We start from the raw sequence: 24,726 nt of genomic DNA, 5'->3' as shown, positions 1-24,726 counted from the left end.
GGGTTTTGTCGGGACCAGGACACTGCTCCGTGCTTTTTGGGGAAGCCTTGGTTAGAACACCTCCCTTGCCTTCAGAACTGCTTCCATTTGTCGTACCCCCCCCCCACCATCTGCCAGTACCCCTCCGCCCTTTTTTAATGGTCTCTCCTTAACGAGACTTCCGCTCTCAGATTGTGTTCGACGAATGCCACAAAGCCAAAAATGCCAGCTCTACCAAGATGGGCAAAGCAGTATTGGACCTGCAGAAAAACCTGCCTCAGGCGAGGGTCGTCTACGCCAGTGCCACAGGTGAGCCATGCACATCGCGCTGAGCCCATTTAAAGGGAGGGTAGCCCTATAGCTAGAGCATCCTCTCTGGGCAGCTATAAAATCAAGACACATTGACGCTAGAGGGTAGACTGTTTCTGGATGTCGAAGCTCCATTCAGCATGAACCCAGCTAGAGAAGGCTAGCCTCATCCAGCATTTTGCACACGAGCTTCTTGTTTAACACACCCTTTTTTCCCAAGTGTGTGTAGCCAGGCTAGCTCTGAACATCCGTTTCTGGGGAACAAAGGATGTGGTCTTTAGGCTTCCCAGAAACTGTGACACATTTCTCTATTCCGGGCCATGTGGGAGGGGTGTGGTTTTAAAAATGGCAGAGAGGCAAAGGGAAGGATGGGAGAAAGGAAAATGGACCTGAAGTTAGGAGAGAGTTAGGTAGGTAGGTAGGTAGGTAGGTAGGTAGGTAGGTAGGTAGGTAGGTAGGTAGATGATAGATAGATGATAGATAGATAGATGATAGATAGATAGATAGATAGATAGATAGATAGATAGATAGATGATAGATAGATAGATAGATAGATAGATAGATAGATAGATAGATAGATGATAGATAGATAGATAGATAGATAGATAGATAGATAGATAGATAGATAGATAAGACAGACAGACAAGATTATAGACATAGATAGGTAGGTAGATGATAGAAAGGTAGGTAGGGAGAGAGACAGACAGACAGACAGACAGACAGACTAGAGGTTAGACACAAATAGGTAGGTTGATGATAGAAAGGTAGACAGACGGACAGACAGACTGACTGATTAGATTATAGACACAGATAGGTAGATAGATGATAGAAAGGTAGGTAGAGAGACAAACAGACAGACTAAATGATAGACACGGATAGGTAGATAGATGAGAGAAAGAGAGAGAGAGAGAATAGGATAGATGGTATATACAGATAGGTAGATAGATGATAGAGTGATTAATAGATAGACAGATAGACAGATAGAATAGAATAGAATAGATAGGATAGATGAGATATAGATAGGTAGATAGATATAGATCTATAGGTAGATAGATATAGATAGGTAGATAGATGATAGAGATAGGTAGGTTCCGTAGGTAAGACAGGCAGGTAGCAGACACAGACGAGAGGAGAGGAGTTTCTCAAACTCAGCAACTTTTGGTGGACTCCAACTCCCAGAATTCCTCAGCTAGCACGAGAGAAGGTAGAAGGACTGATCCACTGAAATAATGCATCTAACAATTCCTTCTCCAATCCAACCCACCGGCCTGTCTTCTTCTTCGGCAGGTGCCTCTGAGCCAAAGAATATGATTTACATGAGTCGGCTGGGGATATGGGGAGAAGGCACCCCCTTTCGCTCCTTTGACGACTTCCTCCATGCCATCGAAAAGAGGTAAAGCTGCATCTGGTTATCACAGAACCCCAGAATTGGAGGGGGCTCGTGTAGTTCAGTGCAGGATCTCCTTTAGCACCTCTGGCAGATGACGTCCCCCTCCACCCCTCTATTTCTAGTGAAGAAGTCCCCAGTTCACGAGGCAGCCTGTTCCACTGGCCAACAGTTCCTCTTGATGTTTGGTCCGAATGCCCACCTTTGTAGGCAATGCCTCGGGGGCATTAAAAATAAACCCATTGCATTTTCCCTCTGACAATTGTTTAGATTTGAAGGCTAAAGCTGACCCAACCTGGACACGGATATTATTTTGAGCTAACTTCACCTGTCTCCGTCCACATTTTATCAGGCTGCAAAAGGTGTTGCAGTTGTTTGTGCAGACTTATCTTCGTTTCATCTGTTTGACTTGTGTGTCTGGCCTTTGAGAGGCGTGGGAGTTTTTCCAACACGCCTAGCAATGTATTTTTCTAACAAACATTGACATCACACGCTATCTCAAAACTCTGCTTGTAGCGTTTTGATTATTTTCTTTTTTTGGGGGGGGGGAAGGGCTTATAAATACGAATGAATGAATGAATAAATGGATGAATGAATGAATTTGTGGTGTTGATGGAAAATCCGCAGCTCTAAAGGTCACCTGTACCTCTTGTCCTCCTCCTCCTCCTCCTCCTCCTCCACAGAGGTGTTGGGGCTATGGAGATCGTTGCCATGGATATGAAAGTGAATGGGATGTACATCGCTCGACAACTCAGCTTTTCTGGAGTCACGTTCCGGATAGAAGAAATCCCACTGGACGCGGCATATAAGGCCGTGTACAACAAGGCAGCGAAGCTGGTAAGCTTTTATGCTTTGATGTAGCTGGACTCACTTGCTTGAGCCACCTAGAGTCTATGGTCAGCTGGCTGGGGAATTCTGGGAGTTGAAGTCCGTCAGGCTTAAAGTTGCCAAGGTTGGAGAGCCTTGCTGTGTAGGGCTACTGGTATTTTCCTCCCTCTTTTCTCCTGAGGGCCAAGCAATATGGACTTCGTAATATTTGCAGTATGGGTTTTGTAGCGCTATTGAACTGGCGTTCCTTTAAGCTCCTCTATTTTGCTAGGTACAGGGTCTCTTGCTTAAGCAGGGGGTTGGACTAGAAGACCTCCAAGGTCCCTTCCAACTCAGTTATTCTGTTACAAGTTGTAGAGCCAACACTGTAGCTCAGGGGTGTCCAAACTTGGGGATTTTAACTTTAAGACTTGTGGACTTCAGCTCCCAGAAATCCCCAGCCAGCCATGCTGAGGAATTCTGGGAGCTGAAGTCCACAAATCTTAAAGTTAAAATCCCCAAGTTTGGACACCCCTGCTGTAGCTGGTTTGGAAGAGGAGAGGCCAGTGGTGGGTTTCTGCCGGATCGCACCGGATCGCGCGATCCGGTTGGCCAATGAACCCGGAAGTAAGTTTCCTGCCCCGCCCCTTTCACGGGACGGCGCTTGCCTGTGCTCCACAAGCTCGGGCGCGACCGGAGAAGTTTCTCTTCTCAGAAATGTCTTCAGTGGAGCGGTGGCAGCCTGCGTCCCTTTCAGGAGCTCCACTGAGGAAGCTTCTCCGGTCGCACCCAAGCTGGTTCACGCTGCAGAGACGAAATGCCAGCCTTCGGGTTGCAAACCCCACCTGCCTCCCCTTCGCGCCTCTTGCAGCTGCCAGCTGCTCAGGAAAGGCGGGAGGCTTCAGCTGGCCAACTTGTGTAAGACAAGACAGGCAAGCTGGTGGGCGCATGCCCAGGACAACGTAGAAGGTGCAGAATCAGCTCTGTCTGAAGGCGAGAAGGCTCGGAGCTACCACCACCCCTGCTTGGATCCTCTTCTTTAGGGGTCAGCGGAGGATCGGCTGCGACAGCCTTGCAGAGCAGCGCGTGGAGCCCTTCTCCCCGGGGCTTTTCCTTCGGCTGGTAGGAGGAGGAGAGAGACGGACTCCATGGGCTGCTCTGCAAGGCTGTCGCAGCCGATCTTCCACTGACCCCTAAAGAAGAGGATCCACCACCGCTTCTTCTTTAGGGGTCAGCGGAGGATCGGCTGCGACAGCCTTGCAGAGCAGCGCGCGGAGTCCGTCTCTCTCCTCCTCCTACCAGCCGAAGGAAAAGCCCCGGGGAGACGGGCTCCACACGCTGCTCTGCCGGGCTGCAGCGCGCGGAGCCCATCTCCCCGGGGCTTTTCCTTCGGCTGCAGGAGGAGGAGAGAGAAGCCACTTCCGCCACTCTCTTCCAGACGCCCAGCTGGGACCGAAAAGGCGCCCTTTTGACCAAGAAGGGATCAGCTGTGGATGTGGAACTGCGGGGGTCTTTCATGTGCGTAAGCTAAGCAGAAGGAACATCCGTTCCTCAAACCCAGACAGCGCTACTCCCACCTCCCCATTGTCCGAGTTGCAGCAAGTGAAGTGACACGGGCGGCAGGCAAAACGAGGCTTCTTTGCCAGCCTCCAGCTGGCAAAACAGAAATTTTCGCCAACTGGAGGGTATGTGTGTGTGTGGGGGGGGGGGAGAGTGAGAAAGAAAGAGTAAGAGAGAAAGGAAGGAAGGGAGAGAGAGAGAAAGAGAGAGAGAGACAAAGATAGAAAGAGAAAGAGAGAAAGAAAAAGAAGGAAAGAGAAAGAAAGAACGTTGGAGAGAGAGACACAAGAAGGATGGAGGGAAGGAAGGGAGGAGGGAGGAAATAAGTGGGGGAGAGAGACGAAAGAAAGAAAGAAAGAAAGAAAGAAAGAAAGAAAGAAAGAAAGAAAGAAAGAAAGAAGACAGGAAGAGAAAGGAAGGAAAGAAAGAAAGAGGGAAAGAGGCACAAGAAGGAATGAAGGAAGAAAGGAAGAGGGGGAGAGAGACACAAGAAAGAAAGAAGAAGGAAGGAAGAAAGGAAGAGGGAGAGAGAGACACAAGAAAGGAAGGAAGGAAAGGAAGGAAGGAAGGAAAGAAAGAGGGAGAGAGAGACACAAGAAAGAAAGGAAGAAGGAAGGAAGAAAGAAAAAGAAAGAAAAAGGAAGAGAACTTATGATCACAATTGAGACCAAAATTTTGGTTCCTAAGCAAGAGCATTGTTAATTGAGTTTCACCACATTTACAAGTTGGTCACTCCCACCCGGTCACATGACCGCTAAGCCATGCCCACAAAATAGGCCACACCTACAGAATAGGTTCTAAAAAAATTTGAAACCCACCACTGAGGAGAGCCCAGGGTATGGACCCCCTCAGCATCTCTTGGGTCCCTAATCAGGGTTTTGGGACAGTGTGGTGTAATGGTTAGAGAAGGAGCAGGGGGATCTGGGCCCAAATCTCTGCTTAGCCCCAGGAGCCCTCAAAGTTTTGGGCCAGACCTTCCCTCTCAGCCCAAGAACCAATGAAGCATAGTGGGGAAGGGGCTGGTCTAGGAAGAGGGAGATCCAGACTCTACTCCTCCATTAGATGCAGAAGCTCATTGGCTGACTTTGGGCCAGTCCCTCCCATTTTGCCAGGAACTTGGAGAGGGAAAATCTAGTTTCTCCGCCCCTTCCCCCTTAGCCACGGAAACTCATTGGCTGACTCTGGGCTGGCCCCTCCTTCCCAGCCCAAGAGCCAATCAGGTGTGTGTGCGTGTGTGTGTGTGTGTGTGTGTGTGTGTGTATGGCAAAAAAAAAGAATTCTAGATATTTTTTTCTAAATAAATAAAATAATGAAATAAATATTTTTAAAAAACGGATTAGGAGTGGGAAGACCCAGATTCTAATCCCTCCTCAGAGACAGAAGCTTATTGGCTGATTTTAGGCCAGTCCCACCTACTTAGCCAGTATAGTGAGGAAGGAGAGGAAAAGTTGAGTTCCTTGTGCCCCCCTCAAACCCATTGGCTGCCTCTGGGCTGGCCCCTCCCTCTCAGCCCAAGAACCAATCAGATATATAGGGCAAAAAAGATGGATTAGGAGTGGGAGGGCCCAGGTTCTAATCCCTCCTCAGGCACGGAAGCTCATTGGCTGGTTTTGGGCCAGTCCCTCCCCTCTCCCAGGGATAAATATAAACTCATACTAAAATAAAATCTTGAAAATGCTATTAAATAAAGTAGAACAAATAAAACACTAAATAAAACACTCCCCCCCCCCCCTTTTGTCTGCAGTGGGCAGAAGCCCTGGTGGTTTTCCAAAAGGCTGCGGACCTCATTGGCCTGGAGTCCCGGAAGTCTCTGTGGGGTCAGTTCTGGGGGGCTCACCAGCGCTTCTTCAAGTACCTCTGCATTGCTGCCAAAGTCCGGCGCCTGGTGGAGCTGGCCAAGGAGGAGCTGAGCAAGGGCAAGGTGAGGACGGAGAAGGTAAAGCCTGTCCTTTCCCTTCGTTCTGCCTCTCATTCTTCATGAATGTGAGCGAGAAGGTTTTTCTTTCATTCAAATATTCTCCTTTTCCTCCTCCTCTTCCTCTTCCTCCTCTTCCTCCTCCTTTTCTTTCCCTCCTTCCCTCCCTCCCTCCTCCTCTCCCTCCTCCTTTTCCTGCTCCCTGTCCTTTTCCTTCCCACTTCCTCCTCCTCTCCCTTCTCTTTCCCCTTCTCTTTCCCTTCCTCCTTCCCTCCTCCTCCTCCTCCTCCTCCTTCACCATCTCTCTTCCTCCTCCTTTTTCTTCTCATTCTCCTTTCCCTTCCTCCCCCTCCTCCTCTTCCTTCTCCTCCTTTTCTTTCTCTTCTTTCTCTTCCACCTTCTCTTCTTCCCTGTCCTTTTCCTTTTCACTTCTTCCTCCTCCTCTTCCTTCTCATTCCCTTTCCTTCCCTCCTCCTCCTTCACCAGCTCTCTTCCTCCTCCTCCTTTTCCTCTTCTTCCTCCTTTTCCTTCTCATTCTCCTTTCCCTCCCTCTCCTCCTCCTCTTCCTTTTCCCTTCCTCTTCCTTCTTCTCTTTCTTTCTCTTCCTTCTTCTCTTCTTCCTCTTCTTTTCCCTCCTCCCCCTCCATCCTCCTTTACCTCCTTCCCATTTTCCTTCCCCCCCTTCCTCTTCCTCCTCTGCCTCCTTTTCCCACCCCTCCCACTCCTCCATCCCTTTCAATTCCTGAGTTTTATCAGCCAGTTCTGTTCCACATCTTGATGTTTGTCCTTTTCCACATGCCGGCCATCCTTGGTCTCATTTCTTCCCCGGCTTGCCTTCCGCAGTGCGTGGTGATCGGGTTGCAGTCGACGGGGGAAGCCCGCACCCGGGAAGTCCTGGATGAGAACGAGGGGCACCTGAACTACTTTGTCTCGGCAGCCGAGTGAGTTTTCCACGGGGAGGATGCACGTTTTGTAAAGTCCATCACCGTCCCTGCCCAAGATGTTGGGGCTAGGAACTCCCCCCCCCCCAAAAAAAGTTTTGCAGAAAGCACAGAGGGAGCCCCCGAAGGTCACTGCTCCGTTGCATTGTGATATGGATGTTACCCTTCATGCGGCCTTTGACATTGATTGACATTCTGAAAGAAGCTGCCCTTCCTTTTGGCCTTTGATTGGCACCCGGTGGAAATGCCGTTCAATTGGCTGCCTTAGAGATTCTCAACCTCTGCGTCTTCTGTCTGAAACAAGCCGCCAAGCTCAGGCCACGCCATTCCCACAACCACCTCATTCTGGTGTTTTGTTTTTCCCCCTCCCTTTGGCCCTCTTGAGTGTGTGCGCACGCTCACTGCTTCCTCCATGACCTACCATGCATTTGGGGAGGGGTGTGTGTGAAGATGGGAGACATCTCAGGTGCATTTCCCCCCCCCCCGTTCCCCAAAAGCTCTGTCATCAACATCGAGTCCATCCCACCACAACCCTCTTTCCAACCCCCCCTTTTTGCATTGTTTAGTCCTTTCCTATCTGGTCTTGTGAAGACTCCGGTCTGTAGCCAAGCAAGAAGGACAAAGCTTGCCTAATTTGAAAGAGAGCATGTCGTTATCCGTCCTTCTCATCAGCTGCTTGCTTATGTAAGGCCTTACATGTGAGTCCCACCCCCTCCCAGACCTTCCCTGCCTCACCACAAACCTTTCCAGAGTTTTCCCTAGACCCATGATGGCGAACCGATGGCACGCGTGCCAGAGGTGGCACGCCGAGCCCCCTCTGTGGGCACGCGCGCCCTCACCAGCTGCTCCTCTGGTTTCTGGCGCTCACACGCGCGCTGGCCAGCTAGTCTTCACAGGTGCCTGAAAACAGCCCCTCAAAATATCCAAAAATGTAGGCCATTTTTGGGCTGTTTTCAGGGCATTTTTCGGCCCATTTTCAGGCTGTTTTTTAACAATGTTCTGAAAACGGGCCAAAAGATGCCCAAAAGATAGGCATGCGTGGGGTGGGCAGCTGATCTTTAGGTTTCCAGCACTCCACTCGGTGCCAAAAAGGTTTGCCATCACTGCCCAAGATTCTCTCACATCAGAAATGCCCCTTTCTGTTGGCTTCACATTGATACAATAGCATTCTCTGACATCACAGCAATTGGCATCAAATGGCCAGACATTTGGGCTGCCTAGAGCAGTCTTTCTCTAACCCTGACCAATTTAAGATGGGTGGATTCCAAGTCCCAGAATTGACCAATTTAAGATGGGTGGATTCCAAGTCCCCAGCCAGCATGCTGACCAGCAAGGGGGTGGGGAGAGGGGATGGCTCTGCACGAGGGGTGGGCAAGTACGCAGCTCCGTTTGCGCCAGCGGTAGGCACTCACACACACCGCTCGCGCAAATGGAGCTGCACGTGTGCCCCCGCTCGCCCGCCGCTCGTAGAAGTGGAGCTGCGGACACACACACACTCGCCTGCCAGTTCCGAATGGGCCACGGGCCGGTACTCGGCTGCAGCCCGGGGGTTGGAGACCCCTGTTCTAGACCATGGAAATGTTTGTTAAGCTGGCATTTGAATGCAAATCTACCGTATTTTTCGGAGTATAAGACGCACCAGAGTATAAGACCCACCAAGTTTTGAAGAGGCAAATTTTAAAAAAAAAGGTTTTGCATTCTGCAGACCTCCCAAAAACGGTCCAGTTTTTTTTTTTTTCAAAAAAAGGGCATGCATAGCCTTTAGGAGGCTTGTAGAGTGTACCTGGGAGGTGGGGTGGGCCAAAAACAAGCAAAAAACAGCCTGTTTTTCCCGAAAATCGACCCGTTTTTGTCAAGAAAAGGGCATGCATAGCCTTTAGGAGGCTTATATAATGCTCCTGAGGGCTGAGGGGGGGCAGAATTGAGCAAAAAGCTGCCCATTTTTCTCTCATTTCTGCCCTCCCCAGCCCCCAGGAGCCCTCTGAAAGCTTCCTAGAGGCCATTTTGGTGAAGGGGGCGGGGTTTCAGGAGGCATAAAAAGCTGTATTCAGTGTATAAGATGCACCCAGATTTTCACCCCTCTTTTTTGAGGGAAAAAGGTGCGTCTTATACTCCGAAAAATACGGTATTTTATATTTTGAACCCCTGCTCCAACGGAAAATTAGTTACCATTCAATTTTCTTAATGTTAATTACTGTTCATGGCAGTGAAACATTGACCGTTACAATTGGGAAGGTCTGCCTGGAAAGAAATACACATATTGTGAAAATAATGTCCAAATGACCATTATATCAGGAATATCTATATCTTACTAATAGAAGAGAATATTTGTAGCTCAGGATTGAACTTGGTGCACTCTGAGCTTGGTTGCCTTTTTTTTTTTTTTTTTGGCAGACGTTTCATGACCCAGCTAGGTTACGCCATCAATGCTAGAAGGGAGTGGGGTTTGCTCTCATTTTATATACAGTGGCTTGCCATTAGCAGACAAACAAACAGGTAAAGAAATGTCCAAGCAAGAAACTGCCAAGAACACTTCCACTCACACCGGCAAGGCACGCCGCTGGTATACAAAAGAGAAAACCCCGCTTCCTTGTAGCACTGATGACGTTACCTGGATGGGTAATGAAAACGTCTGCAAGAAAAACAGCTATGCTCAGAGAGCACCGAAGACCCCACCATGCCTATATATCCTAGGCAGCATTGCAAACACAAACGCACACTTATTTTTGAAAAGAGTAATGGCTACCAATTTTAGGGCGTCTAACCAAGAGCAGGTTCAAGACTCCGGACTCTTCATTTTGCAAATTTTTTTTAAAAAAAGCCGTCTCACCTTTGTAGCTCTGAGCCTCCTTTAGGTTGTCTGTTTTAAGTTTTGATTTTTCTCTGTGCCTTTTTTTTTTTTTGTCGTTTTGTCATTTTCAAGTGAGCACTTCGGTGTCCTGGGCAGCTAGAATAAAATATCCCCTCTTAACTTTCAGAGGCGTCTTCCTTTCACTAATTCAGAAGCACTTTCCTTCAACCAAACGAAAAAGAGAAAGAGGAAGTAACAATAAAAGAAAACGTAAGATCCTTCTTATCCTCAACCCCCCCCCTTCCCCCTTTAAACAAAACCCTGATATCTCACACCTTCTGCAGGGCCCCTGCAGCTTATATCCTGTTCTCTCCCTCCTCATTCCTGCCCCTGTTTTCCCATTCCTCCATTTTGCTCTTCCAAACGCCTTTTTCTTTTCCCTGTTTATAATTTCTAGCTGTTTCATCCCTTCATTTGCGGCCGGGGCTTGCTCTAGGTCTCCTGTGCTTTTCACATTCACGCAATTTCTGGTACGGTTTTCCCATCTAATCCTGGCCTGTGATGTCCCCTTCCTCCTGACTGAGGGGCGAAGAACCTGTCGTGTTCCCCAAGTTTCTGATTTATGGGTAATCCTCGATGCCGTGTTTCTCAACATCAGGGGTGTCAAACTCAATTTCATTGAGGGCCTCATCGAGGTTGTGTTTGACCTCGGAGGGCCAGGTGGGCATGGGTGTGGGTGGGCGTGAGCGTGGCCAGCTCAACGGAGGCCGTCCCTGCTGAAAACGGGGCATGGGGGTGGGGGGGAGGATGCCCATGCCCACCCGAACTCTGTTTTTGCTGGCAAAGGCACCATGGACCTTTGCTGTTTCCAGAGGTAAGCACCCCATGGGCCTTGAGTTTGACACCCCTGCTCAATGTGAGCAACAGGAGTGGGCTTCATCTCCCATAATTCTTCAGTCAGTGTGCTGACCTTGGGAATTCTGGGAGTCGAAGTCCACCAGTCTTAAAAGTTGCTCAGGTTGAGAAACGCCGATCTGCATGGAATTGGTCTTTCAATGCTTCTTCTTCCATCCTGGTTTTTTTCCCCCCCCCTTCCCTCCAGTGAAGCAGAGAGTCCGAGGCCTTAACAAAGTGATGAGAACCGCCCACGACCACTACAACAGCAGCAGCGACATCATTAAGATCAGCTCCGAGAGCAGCACCGATTCTGAGCCGGGTTTGGAGAGCGATTTCAATTCCTCTCCGGAGTCCCTGGTGGAAATGGAGGACGTGGCCAGCAGATACAAGCCCATCAATGGCGCCACGTGTAACGATCCACGTACGTGTTCTGACCCAGCTCCCAAACACGACGAGCCCTTTGTAGTTAATGAAACGTTCCCTTTGCTAGGAGCGCCAGCAGCTACTTTCTCGCACAACAGGCTACGAAGTCTCCACGTCCTGCGGAAAGTGGCTCTCACTCCCTTTCCCCCTGAAGTGGCCCAACACACCAGGAGTCTCTCTCTCTCTCTCTCTCTTCCCATACTTGCAAAGGGAGTCCTGGAAGAGGCGCTCACTTTCTTCCAACACATACATACATACGTACATACGTACGTACGTACACACACACACACACACACACACACACACACACACACACACACTCACAAACGGTGCTGCAGATTCCAAGAAGAATTCTGATAATTTCCAGACAGGATTCGGAAGTGCAGGCTATCAGTGGCTGACCAGCAGGGAGATGAATAGTTGCCTGCCACACCTATTCATCTCCGCCCCCTGCCTTTCATCCCCAGAGCTAAGGTTCTATATATATATAATTCTATTCTAATTATTATTCTTCATTCCAATATTCTATTCGGTTCCGTTCTATTCTTATTTCTATTCCTATTCCCTATTTTTTTCCATTTCATTCCATTCTAATTCTAATTCTCTTCTCTACTATTCCTATTCCCTATTCCTTATTCCCTATTCCCTATTCCTTTCCATTCCATTCCATTCTAATTCTTTTCCTATTCCTATTCCTATTCCTTTCTATTCTATTCTCTGTTCTCTATTCTCTATTCTCTATTCCTATTCTATTCTCTTCTCTTCTATTCTCTTCTCTTCTCTTCTATTTATTCTAATTCCTATTCCCATTCCAGTTCCACCCTATCCTATCCTGTTGTTATTCTATTCTTATTCTATTCTAATTCTATTCTAATTCCTATTCCCATTCCCATTCCATCCTATCCTATCCTGTTCTTATTCTATTCTATTCTAATCCTACAACCGATGCAAGCTACAAGGCTACCTTTGCCCTACTCTGCCTTCCTGTTTTCCTCTCTCTGAAAAGAAAAGAAAAGAAAAGAAAAGAAAAGAAAAGAAAAGAAAAAGAGAAGAAGAGCTACAATCTCTTTCTCTTCCCCTTTACAGTTGGCCTATATTGGCTGAACCCCCAAAAGGAGATGAACGGATCAGGGACCCCGGAATGCGTGGAGAACATGAAGCAGGAACTGCTGTCTCAAGTGAAGAAACTGGGCAAAGAGCTACCTCTTAACACTTTGGATGAACTGATCGACTACTTTGGAGGCCCGGAAAAAGTAGCAGAGGTAAAACATTAGGGAAGAAAGAGAAAAGGGAAGCATCACAAAAGGTTTTTGCCTTCTATATCTCACAAAGTCAATTCACACTCGGATGGCCTAGACCAGGAGTCTCCAAACATGGCCACTTTAAGACTTGTGGGCTTCAATTCCCAGAATTTCTCAGTCAGCCGTGGCTGAGGAATCCTGGGAGTTGAAGTCAACATTTTTTTTATTTATTTATTAAATTTGTTAGCCGCTCCCTCTCCACAAAGGGACTCGGGGCGGCGTACAATAAATAAAAACACATATTATAAAATTACACATTGTACGGAGGAGGTATAAAACACAATACAATATTATAATAACATAGAAATATTAAAATAAGTTAAATTAAAACCCCAATGGAAATTACAAGTTTAAAAATTGCCAGGAGGAATAAAATGGAGCTATGGTTGAGCCAGGCCTGCTAGTTGAAAAAGGAGGGTTTTTTAACAAGGGTTAAAGTGGCCAACTTTGGTGACCCTGTTGTGGCCTGCCAGATTCGGACAGTGAGGAGTTTTGGGAGGAACATGGGCCAGTCTTGGAGTCTGGGGAAGGCTCTGATGAGGGCTCTGTGTTGGAGGCAGAGAGGGGGCCAGGGCCATATGCCAGTTATCAGCTGCCTTCGGAGTCAGAGATCAATGAGGCAGAAGAACAGCTGGAGCCTGTTCCCAGTGTGCGCATGCGCAGAGTTTCCAGACAAAGGGAACAGCTAAAGAACAGCGGTCGACTTGGGAGTAAAGCCACAGGTGGATGATAAATGGCCCCTCCCAGAGGAAATAAAAGAGGAGCAACAGGGGAGTGGAGTTTGCAGGAGGCAATTAGTTCGCTTAATTGGTTCATGACTCTCCGAGACTCCTTGCCAAGTTCTGCAGATATTGGCCTGGCAGCTCTCCAACCCAGATGAGGTCTGTGACCATAAATCCTCCCTTGAAAGACTTTGCTGGATGCGAATGAGCAGAATTCACAGTCAATTAATAAAAGGGTTTTTTACCAGGACAAGGAGTTTGCTTCATGCTTTTGGGAAGCCTGACCTGTACCTTTGATTTATAAAAGGCATTAGAGACAGTGCAGAATTAGCATTGCTACAGAGAGAAGTAATTTTGTGGGGCCCTTGGTGCCCTCTAAAGCTTGGTTGTTTCCTGGCAGACATTTCATGACCCATCATCAGAGCTAGTGAGAGGTTTGCTCCCTATTTATATACTTTAACTGGCCCTGGCAAGGTTGGTGACCAGTTCGAGTCAATTTAAAGTTAAACTTTCCTCTATTTCAGCTTTTGGCAGAGATCAACTGGGAGGAGGTGTGAGAGCAGAGACTCCTACAGAGATAGATCAGGCACCCGCCTTCACAGGAGGGAGCCATTAACTTAGTGATTCCTCTCATTTGTTTCAAATGCAATCTTACCTTCTTGAGATCCTGGGTTCAGGTCCTTCATGAAAGAGAATCTGGGGAAATCCTTGCCTGGAAAGAGCACCTTGGTGTTTGCTATTTGTTTGTTTAAATTTCTATGCCCCCCATCTCCCTTACTAGGATCTAGGACAGGGGTATCAAACTCAATTTCATTGAGGGCTGCATCAGGGTTGTATTTGACCTTTTGGGTCTGGGGTGGGCATGGCCAGGATGGGCAAGGTCAGCTCGATGTCACTCGTGTCAGGGGCACCTGTGCTGACCTGAGCACTCTGCCAGCGAAAACGGGCTCCCGAGCTCCGTTTTCAGCTGCAACGGCCTCCTGCAACCCTCTGCCAGCGAAACCAGGCTCCCGAGCTCCGTTTTCAGCTGCAACGGCCACCTGCAACCCTCTGCCAGCGAAAACGGGCTCCCGAGGTCCGTTTTCAGCTGCAACGGCCTCCTGCAACCCTCTGCCAGCGAAAGCGGGCTCCCAAGCTCCGTTTTCAGCTGCAATGGCCTCCTGCAACCCTCTGCCAGTGAAAATGGAGCTCAGGAGGGCCGAGCTCCATTTTCATTGGCAGAGGCACCACGGGCTGGTCCTTCGCTGTTTCCAGGGTGACCCCATGGGCCAGATCTAAGCACCCAATGGGCTGGATCCGGCCCCTGGGCCTTGAGTTTGACACCCCTGATCTAGGACAATTTACCACGGCCAACTTGCTGTGGGACAACTTGCAACGAGGCAAGAATTACGCTAATATTCAAGAAATAGTGGAATAGAAAAAAGGATGCAAAAGGAGGGACAAAATGAATTGTGAACAACAAAAATTTAAAGAGATTTTAAAAATTATTTTAAGTAACTGAATTGAATTGTTGAATTGCCCCATGGTAAACTGTCCCATAGCAAATTGGCCACGATGAGTTGTCCTTGGCAAGTATTCTTACCTAGGCTTCCCCAGCAGCACGAACCTGAGTCCTCGTCCCGGTAAACCCCTTTTATTTAATATACAGTAAATTCCTCTCCAGCAAAGTCTTTCCTCTCCCACAGTCTTTTAAGATAGTTCATAATTTCCGACCTTTATCAGGCTTGGAGAGTGGCCAGGCCGATATCTTTCAGACGCCGCAATACTTGGCAAGAATGCAGGAATGAACTAATTGTCTCCTGCAAACTCCATTCCCCCGTTGCTCCTCTTTTATTCCCTATGGGAGGGGCCATTCACCTGTGGCCTTATTTCCAAGTCGACCCCTGTTCTTTAGCTGTTCCCTTCATCTGGCAACTCTGCGCATGCGTACAGTGGGAACAGGCTCCAGCTGTTCTTCTGCCTCACTGATGTCTGACTCTGAAGGCAGCTGATAACTGGCATACGGCCCTGGCCCCCTCTCTGCCTCTGACACAGAGCCCTCATCAGAGCCTTCCCCAGGCTCCAGGACTGGCCCAGATTCCTCCCCAACCTCCTCACTGTCCGAATCTGCTGCCAACTCCACTGGCGGGACACAACAAGTTGACTGCGGCAAGTTGTCCCATTCCACCCCTCCATGGTGACTCTGGGCAGTTATGCTTTTCTCAGAGATAGATAGATAAAATAGATTTCATTGATTAATTAGATACGATTTGCCCATCTGAAGGGTCACTTTTCCATGTCCCTTTTCCCTCCCCAGATGACCGGGCGGAAGGGACGAGTTGTGCGGAGGCCTGGTGGCTCCGTGGCGTTTGAATCGCGAGCTGAGCAAAGCCTTTCGATTGACCACGTGAACCTCAAGGAGAAGGAGCGATTCATGAATGGAGACAAAGTGAGTACCGGGTGGGGGGACACTGCCCGGGAATGGGATGGGGAGGGACCCCCACCTTGCCAGAGTCATAATAGGCATTGGACCCCTCTGTGTTTTGATGTTGAGCTCCCCGTGGCTGGAAATGATCAAGGAAGCACTGATTTCTCTTGAATGCTCACGCAGGCTGAATTCAGGTAGTCCTCACTTAATGACCAATCACTCAGTGATTGTTAGAAGCTGATAGAGGAGAATATTTGTAGCTCAGGGTTGAAATGAAACGGGGAATCCTTGCTGCTCTCTGAGACGTTTCATTGCCCAGCTGGGTAGCATCATCAGTGCTCTAGTAGGGCGTGGGGTTTGCTCTCAATTTATATTCTAGTGGCTTGCCCTGTCAGTATTGGTGGGGGTAGTCTTGGCAGTTCCTTGATTAGGCTGTTGTGTACCTTGGGACCCTTGGTGCTCTCTGAGCTTGGTTTTTTTCTTTCCAGACATTTCATCACCCAACTAGGTAACATTATCAGTGCTAGTGTGAAGTTTCCAAGAGTTGCCCTAATTAATTTACGAGCCCCAAGACAAAGTTTTTTTTAAAAAACCACCATTCATTTATTAGGACTAACATCTGGGCACGGACTTCTGTGTAGCCGAAACTAAATCTCACTTAATGGGCGTCTAAATTTTACCCCTGTCTCCCCTCCCCTCTGGCTGAGGTCATCAACCACATTCTCCAACAACAGGACGTTATGGCAGGGTTCTGGACATGCACATTCACATCCCAGTACAGAAATATGAGACTTTTACTCTGGCCAAAAGTATGCATGGCATTTCCCCCCCTCCCCCTTTCTCAAGTTGATAGTAGTCATGGAAACGCTTTAGGCGTTGACATCCGGCTCCCCTCACTTCCTGAAAGCGACCTGTGTAAAACAAAGCAATGTAGAGTACAGGTGTATAACTTCGGGATGTGTCCCTCCCCCAGGCTTGCTTGGATTTTTTGCATGGAATTTTGCTATGAGGCGATCAGCCTGGATATTTCTGCTTTTCACCCAACATGCCTCCGATAAGGGGTAGCCCTTCCACTTGATTAAATATTGGAGTCGTCTCCTGTGCCACCTTGAATCGAGGATTTGTTGAACTTCATAATGGGTTTGGCGCCCTATGACCCTAGGGCCCGGGGGCTCCCGCGGTAGTGATCTCAGAGTGGACCCGATCACACGTTTTAAGAGGCTACTATGGAATGAGGTTTGCTCTCAATTTATATTCTCGTGGTATTGATGGGTCTCGGCAGTTCCTTGATTGGGCTGTTTACTGTTAGCTTGTTTAGCAATTCCTTGATTGGGGTATTATTATATGAGCCAAGTGATTGGCACAGTGATTAGAATGCAGTACTGCAGGCTGCTTCTCCTGCCTGCCAACTGCCTGCAGTTCAATTTGGCAGTTCCAATCTCACCAGGCTCCAGGTTGACTCAGCCGTCTGTCCTTCCGAGGTGGGTAAAATGAGGAGCCATACGGTTGGGGGCAAGAGGCTGACTCTGTCAACCGCTTAGAGAGGGCTGTAACGAACAGCACTGTGAAGCGGTGTATAAGTCTAAGGGATGTGGGATGTGAATGCGCATGTCCAGAACCCTGCCATAACGTCCTGTTGGTGAATGTGGTTGATGACCTCAGCCAGAGGGGAGGGGAGACCGGGGTAAAATTTAGACGCCCATTAAGTGAGATTTAGTTTCGGCTACACAGAAGTCCGTGCCCAGATGTTAGTCCTAATAAATGAATGGTGGTTTTTTTTTAAAAAACTTTGTCTTGGGGCTCGTAAATTAATTAGGGCAACTCTTGGAAACTTCACACTAGCACTGATAATGTTACCTAGTTGGGTAATGAAATGTCTGCTATTGCTATTTACCTTTTGATTGTTAAACTTGGACCTTCCTAGAGCTACTTTTGACCTGCCTCTGGAATTACGATGGTTGCCCCCACTCCCAAGTCGCATGATTGCCTTTTGGGTGCTTGGCAAACAGCTCACATTGGCAGCTGTTGCCACGGTTGCTGGACTGCAATTTTGATGGCTTTTACCAGGTTACGGCTTTTCTTCCGATTTCTGATGCAAAAACCCCATTGCAAAAGATAGGTTCATTGAACGAAGCAAAGGGGTGGATTACAGCCGCCCGTAGATTGCTAACCTCTGAGCGGCAGTTGCTGCTGATGCCCCTTTGCAAACAATTCAACCCCACTTTCCATTTGAAAATGCAGCCCCCCGGCCGACGTAACGCACAGGGCAGGGGTTGAGCCAACTTGCTTGGAAACATTTTAGGGAGACTGCCGTGCTCCAAAGAGCCATCTCACAAAATTGACTCTCTCCTCTCTCGTTCTCTGTCTCTCTCTCAGCTCGTAGCAATAATCTCAGAGGCCTCCAGCTCAGGGATTTCTCTCCAAGCAGACAGACGGGTAAAGAATCAGAGGCGGCGGGTCCACATGACGCTGGAATTGCCCTGGAGTGCTGACCGAGCCATACAGCAGTTTGGTAAGACATTCAAGCCAGCTTTGGTGTCTCCTGTAGGAAAGTCCAGAAGTAGGAAATCTAGTTTGATGAAAAGAAAGACCAGGGGAGACATGATAGCAGTCTTCCAATATCTCAGGGGCTGCCATAAAGAAGTGGTTGTCAAGCTATTCTCCAAGGCACCTGAGGGTAGAACAAGAAGCAATGGGTGGAAACCAATCAAGGAGAGAAGCAACTTAGAACTGAGGAGAAACTTCCTGACAGTTAGAACAATTAATCAGTGGAACAGAAGTTGCCTCCAGAAGTTGTGAATGCCCCAACACTGGAAGTCTTTAAGAAGATGTTGGATAGCCATTTGTCTGAAATGGTATAGGGCCGTGATAACAACTTATGGCACATGTGCCACAGATTTGCTGGCATGGCAGACCTCAGCTCATGCGCGCCAGCCAGCTGTTTTTTGGCCTTCCAGAGGGCTGGGGGAGGTCGTTTTTGCCCTCGCCAGGTTTCAGGAAAGCCTCCGGAGCCTGGGGAGGGTGAAAGTCCCCCCCAGGGGTCACTTATGCATGCACAGGTGGGTGGGCATGTGTGTGCGATAGCGTGCACATACGCAGTTTTGGCACACCTTTAGAAAAAGATTAGCCATCCCTGGTATAGGGTTTCCTGCCTAAGCAGGGGGTTGGACTAGAAGACCTCCAAGTTGCCTTTCTACTCTCTTATTCTGCTCGGAAGGGAAGGGTGGTAGAAGGGAAATATAGAAGAAAATATTGGCTGCCGCATTCAGCTTCCTAAAAATAGAGTTGGGTTTGTGGGGGGGGGGGGGGGGGGAAGGAGTTTCTATTTTTGTTTGACAAAGAAAATAGCTGCAATGATAGCAGTTCTTTCTTCTTGAAAACCTGTGTGAGCCGGGCATGAGTTTCATTTTATTTCACTGCCCTTGAAAAAGGAATATCTTTTCCCCAAAAACATTGGACCAATTAGAAACCTTTTTATTGGCTTTGGAATGCCTTCTTCCACCTGTTGTTTAATACACCGTGTGAACTTTCTATCATTCACCCCTGCGGTCCATTCTTGCCTCTGGAAAGTGCTAAAACAATAATCAACTATGCAAATCATCCAGATGCAAATTGAGATTGCTATATGTGGGATTTTAAGTCAGCTCTGGTTAAAAGTTGCAAGTTGAGCTGGGCCTGAACTCTGGAGATTGCTATAAAAGTAGGAATTTAGGTGGTCCTCGACTTACGACCACAACCGAGTCCAAAATTTCTGTTGCTAAGTGAGACCATTGTTAAGTGAGTTTTGCCCCTATTTTATGACCTTTCTTGCCACAGTTGTTAAGTGGAGCATTTCAGTTGTTCAGTTAGTAACATGGTTGTTAAGTGAATCTGGCTTCCCCATTGACTTTACTTGTCAGAAGGTCGCAAAAAGGAATTGTATGATTCCCAGGATGCTGCAGCCATCATCAATATTGTTGCCAAGAGTCTGGATTTTGATCACGTGACTGTGGGGATGCTGCCATGGTCGTAAGTGTGAAAAACAGTCATCGGTGGTCACTTCTCAGTGGTGGTGTAACTTTGAACGGTCACTAAATGAAGTCGAGGGCTACCTATGTGGAGCAAGGAGGTTGTTGAGTGACTTTTTTGCCCTGCTGGTTAATCACTGCAGTTGATAAGTGAATCACAAGGTCATTAAGTGAATCTGGCTTCCCCCACTGACTTTGCTGGTCAGCAGGCAGCTGGGAAAGCTGCAACCATCACAAATGCGTGCACACATTTTGATCACAGGACAGTGGGGATTGTTGTGGCAGTCTTAAATGCCAGGACAGGTAGGAAGTCACTTTTCCCACTGCCGTTATCTTTTTAACTTTATTTGATTTATAACTTCAAATGGTCCCTAAACAAATGGTTACAACTCGAGAACTACCTGTGAAGATGTCACTTAAATGAAAATTGGATGTATCTGATAGATGCCACCAGAACTGGTGGCCCATTTGGGGAAAGTTGGATTGTGGGGACTGGAGGCTAAAACATACGATGAACGGTTGCAGGAAGTGGGCATGGCTAGTCTAGTGAAGAGAAGGACCAGGGGAGACAGGATAGCACTCTTCCACTATTTAAGGGGCTGCCACAGAGAGGAGGGGGGGGACAACCTACTTTCCAAAGCACCTCTAAGGCCAGACGAGGAATCATGGCTGGAAACTAACCAAGGAGAGATTCAACCTGGAAATAAGGAGATATTTTCTGACAGTGAGAACAATCAACCTATGGAGCAGAAGTTGCCTTCAGAAGTTGTGGGAGCTTCATCACTGGAGGCTTTCAAGAAGAGACTGGACTGCCATCTGTCAGAAATGGTGTAGGGTCTCCTGGGGGGTGGGATGGGGTTGGATTAGATGACCTCCAAGGTCCCTTCCAACTCTGTTATTCTATTCTAGTGAAGAGAAGGACCAGGGGAGACATGATAGCAGTGTTCCAATATTTGAAGGAAGGGGGTCAAGCTATTTTCCAAATCACCTTTGAAGGCCAGACAAGGAACACTGGATGGAAACTGAACAAGGAGAGGTTCAACCTAGAAATAAGGAGACATTTTCTGACAGTGAGAACAATCAAACCATGGTGTTAGGGATGTAACCCTAGGCTTGGCTTGGCAATGTATATTAAGCTATGATTGTAACAAATGTATCTGTTACTTTAAATGCTAGAGATGTAATTGGTTTGTTACCTCAAGCAGCCATAAGAGGGAGCCAGAATGACTGTTAGCTCTCTGTTTGTTAGACGCTGATTGGTGAATTGTGAGGTACTGTGGTTTGATACTGTTAGCTGTTTTGTGTGCTAGACTGACTATTTGATAACTGAATGACTGAACCATTTATGACTTGGACTGTTAACCGGACTCTGAATACCTCTATATTTCCACATAGTAAACTACTATATTTTACACTATTCAGTGTCCCTGTATGCTGGTTCTTCCATACCACTCTCATTACGCTTCTCTGCACACTTGCTCTCCTAATAGGGAGCTTACTTACTTAACACATGGAACAGAAGTTGCCTTCGGAAGTTGTGTGAGCTTCATCACTGGAGGTTTTCAAGAAGAGACTGGCCTGCCATCTGTCAGAAATGGTGTAGGGTCTCCTGCTTGGGCAGGGGAGGGTTGGACTAAATGACCTGAAAGGTCCCTTCCCACTCTGTTAATCTATATGTGGGATGGTCCGTTCACGACCTGCCTTTTCCTTCCAGGCCGCACACACCGTTCCAACCAGATGTCTGCTCCAGAGTACATTTTTCTCATCTCCGAACTGGCTGGCGAGCGGCGGTTTGCGTCTATTGTGGCGAAGCGCCTAGAAAGCCTTGTAAGTTACTCTCTTGTTTTTTCCCCCTTGCCCAGAAACCTTAAGAAAAGTCACCTTTTTTTCCACCTCCTGCTCCGCTCCCTTTGGGAGAGAATAATATTGAGCCTATTTTATAGGGAGTCGAGGACAGGGGTCGGCAACCTTAAGCACTCAAAGAGCCATTTGGATCAGTTTCCCACAGAAAAGAAAAGACCGGGAACCACAAAAACTACCGGGGATCGAAAAACTCAATAAATCATGTGCCGCAGGTGTTGCATATTGGTGGTTGGGACACATATTTTGAGCCACAGGCAGCCGCAGCAGAGGGATGAAAAAGCCACATGCGGCTCTTGTCCAGAACCGCAGGTTGCCAATCCCCGGTCTACGACAACTCATTGCAGCCAACTTGGCACGGCCAACTTGCCGCAGCCGACTCACCGTGGCCAACTCACCATGGACAATTGATAAACGATACGTGCCACTGTTTCTTAGACATTATTTCCATTTTTGTCAACGCAAATATTGTCGAAGAAATGTTGATCGCATTTGTGTTATCCCACATGGAATCATCTGCGGCAAGTTGGCCCAGTCCGCTTCACGGGGACTTGTAAAAGTTTTTTTATCTGGGAAATGTATTTATTTATTAAATTTCTATGCCACCCATCTCACTAACTCAGCGATTCTGGGTGGCTTAACAAAGTAACAGGAAGTTCAAAAGTGCAAAAAAAAAAAAAACAAGTAACAACCAATTAAAATGAGATTAAAAGCATTAAAAACCAAGTTGACGGGCAACTGAAATGAAAACGGGAGGGAGAAACTCTCCCAAGCTGCTTTCCTGTTTCAAGTCTAGTTCGGTTTTTGTTGCATCAACTCCAAACACCACAGTAAAGCATTGTGGGAGTTGTAGTCTGAAACATCAAAAGGACATGCGGTTCCTGGCCTCTTGCCGTTTAGCTCAGGAGCAGGGTGTGAGACATGCGAGCCAGGGTTTAAATGCTACCAGTTTGGGCTGGTTCACCTGAACCGGTAGTAAAAAATGCTTTAAAAAGTTTTTTTTTAAGTTCCCACAATCAGCTGTGTGACACTGTGCCTGATTGTGAAGTTCCTGCTTGTTGCAGAGGATATTTTGTGTGAAGCCCAGCTGCTTTTACATTGCCTGTGAATCAGTTGTGCAGCCACGCCCACCCGGTCACATGACCACCAAGCCATGCCCGCCCAGTCATATGACCACCAAGCCACACCCACCCAGTCACATGACCACCAAGCCACTCCCACAGAACCGGTAGGGGAAAAAATTGAATTTCACCACTGATTCAAGCCCTTTTTTCGATCCACCTCCAGCTGGTGACCTTATAAGAAATACTCTCTTCAAACATGTAACTCTCATTTGATTATCATTGCTAGTCCATTAACAACAACTATTTTAGTTTATTTCTTAAATTTATATACCGCCTATCTCACCAGCAAGTGATTCTGGGTGGCTTACAACATCATAAAGCAGGGGTGTCCAAACTTTTTGCAAGGAGGACCAGATTTGGTGAGGTGAAAATGTGTGGGGCCGATCATTCAGCCTGACATTCTTTGAACCCTTAACATTAAATGCGAATTAACTACCGTATTTTTCGGAGTATAAAACGCACCAAGATTTTGAAGAGGCAAATTTTTAAAAAAGTTTTTGCACTCTCCCAAAAATGGCCCATTTTTCATGAAAATGGGCCTTTTTTTTAAAGGGCATGAATAGCCTTTAAGAGGCTTCTAGAGTGCTCCTGGGGGCTGGGGGGGGGCAAAGTTGAGCAAAAAAATGGCCCGTTTTATGCTCATTTATGCCCTCCACAGCCCCCAGGAGCACTCTGAAAACCTCCTAAAGGCTATGCACAGCCATTTTGGTGAAGGGGACAGAGTTTTGGGAGGCAAAAAATGCTGTATTCAGTGTATAAGATGCACCCAGATTTTTAGCCTCTTTTTTGAGGGGGAAAAGATGCATCTTTATACTTCGAAAAATACGGTATTTTATGAAAGACTAAACAAATAATTCCAGTGGGGAGAAGAGGCTGCGGGCTGCTTGCAATTTGAAAAAGGGCCACATTTGGCCCCCGGGCCGCACTTTGGACATGCCTGTCATAAAGCAACAGCATGAAACAATTAGAATGTTAAAAACTTTAACATGAAAAGTTAACTATGCAAGAAAGAAACCAGCAAGGTAAAAAGTGAGATTAACCCTTAAACGATTTGGGTTTTTTCCCGATAGGAGATTACTCCAAGAGTAGAAGTCAAGCTGGGCTCTTAATCGTGTTAGCAAAACGTAGAATAAGCCACGGCGAAACACGGACTGTTGTTGTTGTTGTGTCCAGTTTCATGTGTGACCTTCTCTTGACCACAGGGTGCCTTAACTCACGGTGACCGAAGAGCCACTGAATCCCGGGACCTCAGCAAATACAACTTTGAGAATAAGGTGAGGTTATGTCTGAAGCTCTCCCAAAACTCCTGCCTTTCGGTAAAATCTGTTAGTTAGAAAAGGTGCCACGGATTCGTATCCTTTGCCTTTATTTTTCACGGCATCTGGTGCGTGGGGTCCTCAAAGGATAACATTTCAAGCAGATGCACATGATGGAAAATACAGCTAGTGCTGCATTTTCTTCGGGTTAAATGAGGACAGGAGTTTAATCCTTAAAACGTACAACCTTTGGTGCTCTCTGAGCTTGGTTGTTTTCAGACATCTCACTCACGACCCGACAAAGTACGGGTCGTCTTCAAATTACGACCACAATTGAGCCCAAATTTTCTGTTGCTAAGCCAAGCTTTTGATAACTTGAGTTTTGCCCCATTTTATGACCTGGAGTGGCTGAGCAGGGGAAGGGGTTGATTTCCTTAATGCGAGTTGCATCTAGCCAGGATGCTCTTTACCTGTGTAGGGCCTAGATTTTTGATGCCTTTCTCTGCCTCTCCCCAGTATGGAATCAGAGCACTCGATAAAGTCCTGCGCACCATCTTCCAGCAAATGGAGAGCAAAGTCCCCGTGCCAGAGATTTATCAAGAAGGGGATGCGGCTTTTTTCAGCGGTAAGCAAGGAATGGGATGGATTATAATGTTAATAAAGGCAAGGACCATGCTGATCTTTAGGCTGTAATGAAAGATGTGAGGTATAAAGCTTCTGGATGGTTCCCACCATCTAATCAAAACTTAACCTTGGAGAAGGAATTCAGAGATCATTGCAATGGAAACTTAACAAGGAGAGAACTAACCTGGAACTTAGGAGAAATTTCCTAACACCAAGAACAATTAATCAGTGATCAGGAAAATATTAGAATGTGTAGAAATGAATAGGCTAACATTTGAAATTAAAGAGAAGGAACAATCTGATTATTATAATACATGGGAATTATTTTATCACTAGTCAGAGAATAAATATGAAAAGTGGAAAAAAGCAGAAGAGCAAAAGAGAGACAATACTTTAACAAAATTAAATAAGTTAAG

The 24,726-nt window shown here is 47.3% G+C and overlaps 1 protein-coding gene across 6 annotated transcripts in view; it reads left to right on the top strand.

The window, feature by feature from the left end:
- SBNO2 (strawberry notch homolog 2) overlaps window positions 1–24,726 on the top strand; it is a 146,234-nt gene that overhangs the window by 104,380 nt on the left and 17,128 nt on the right. For all 6 annotated transcript variants that reach the window (XM_081958072.1, XM_081958071.1, XM_081958074.1 and 3 more), the window contains 13 exons: window positions 171–288; window positions 1,576–1,681; window positions 2,359–2,512; window positions 5,787–5,963; window positions 6,801–6,898; window positions 9,877–9,959; window positions 10,792–11,007; window positions 12,096–12,271; window positions 15,329–15,460; window positions 17,816–17,951; window positions 21,161–21,273; window positions 23,633–23,704; window positions 24,203–24,311. In XM_081958072.1, the coding sequence (XP_081814198.1) occupies window positions 171–288; window positions 1,576–1,681; window positions 2,359–2,512; window positions 5,787–5,963; window positions 6,801–6,898; window positions 9,877–9,959; window positions 10,792–11,007; window positions 12,096–12,271; window positions 15,329–15,460; window positions 17,816–17,951; window positions 21,161–21,273; window positions 23,633–23,704; window positions 24,203–24,311 (1,690 nt within the window). The remainder of the gene's footprint in view (window positions 1–170; window positions 289–1,575; window positions 1,682–2,358; window positions 2,513–5,786; window positions 5,964–6,800; window positions 6,899–9,876; window positions 9,960–10,791; window positions 11,008–12,095; window positions 12,272–15,328; window positions 15,461–17,815; window positions 17,952–21,160; window positions 21,274–23,632; window positions 23,705–24,202; window positions 24,312–24,726) is intronic.

The sequence above is a fragment of the Natrix helvetica genome (genome assembly GCF_964273705.1).
Source record: "Natrix helvetica genome assembly, chromosome: 1".
NCBI lineage: Eukaryota > Metazoa > Chordata > Lepidosauria > Squamata > Natricidae > Natrix > Natrix helvetica.
Note: the sequence above shows the minus strand (reverse complement) of the source record. Positions and strands in the feature narration are given on the sequence as shown.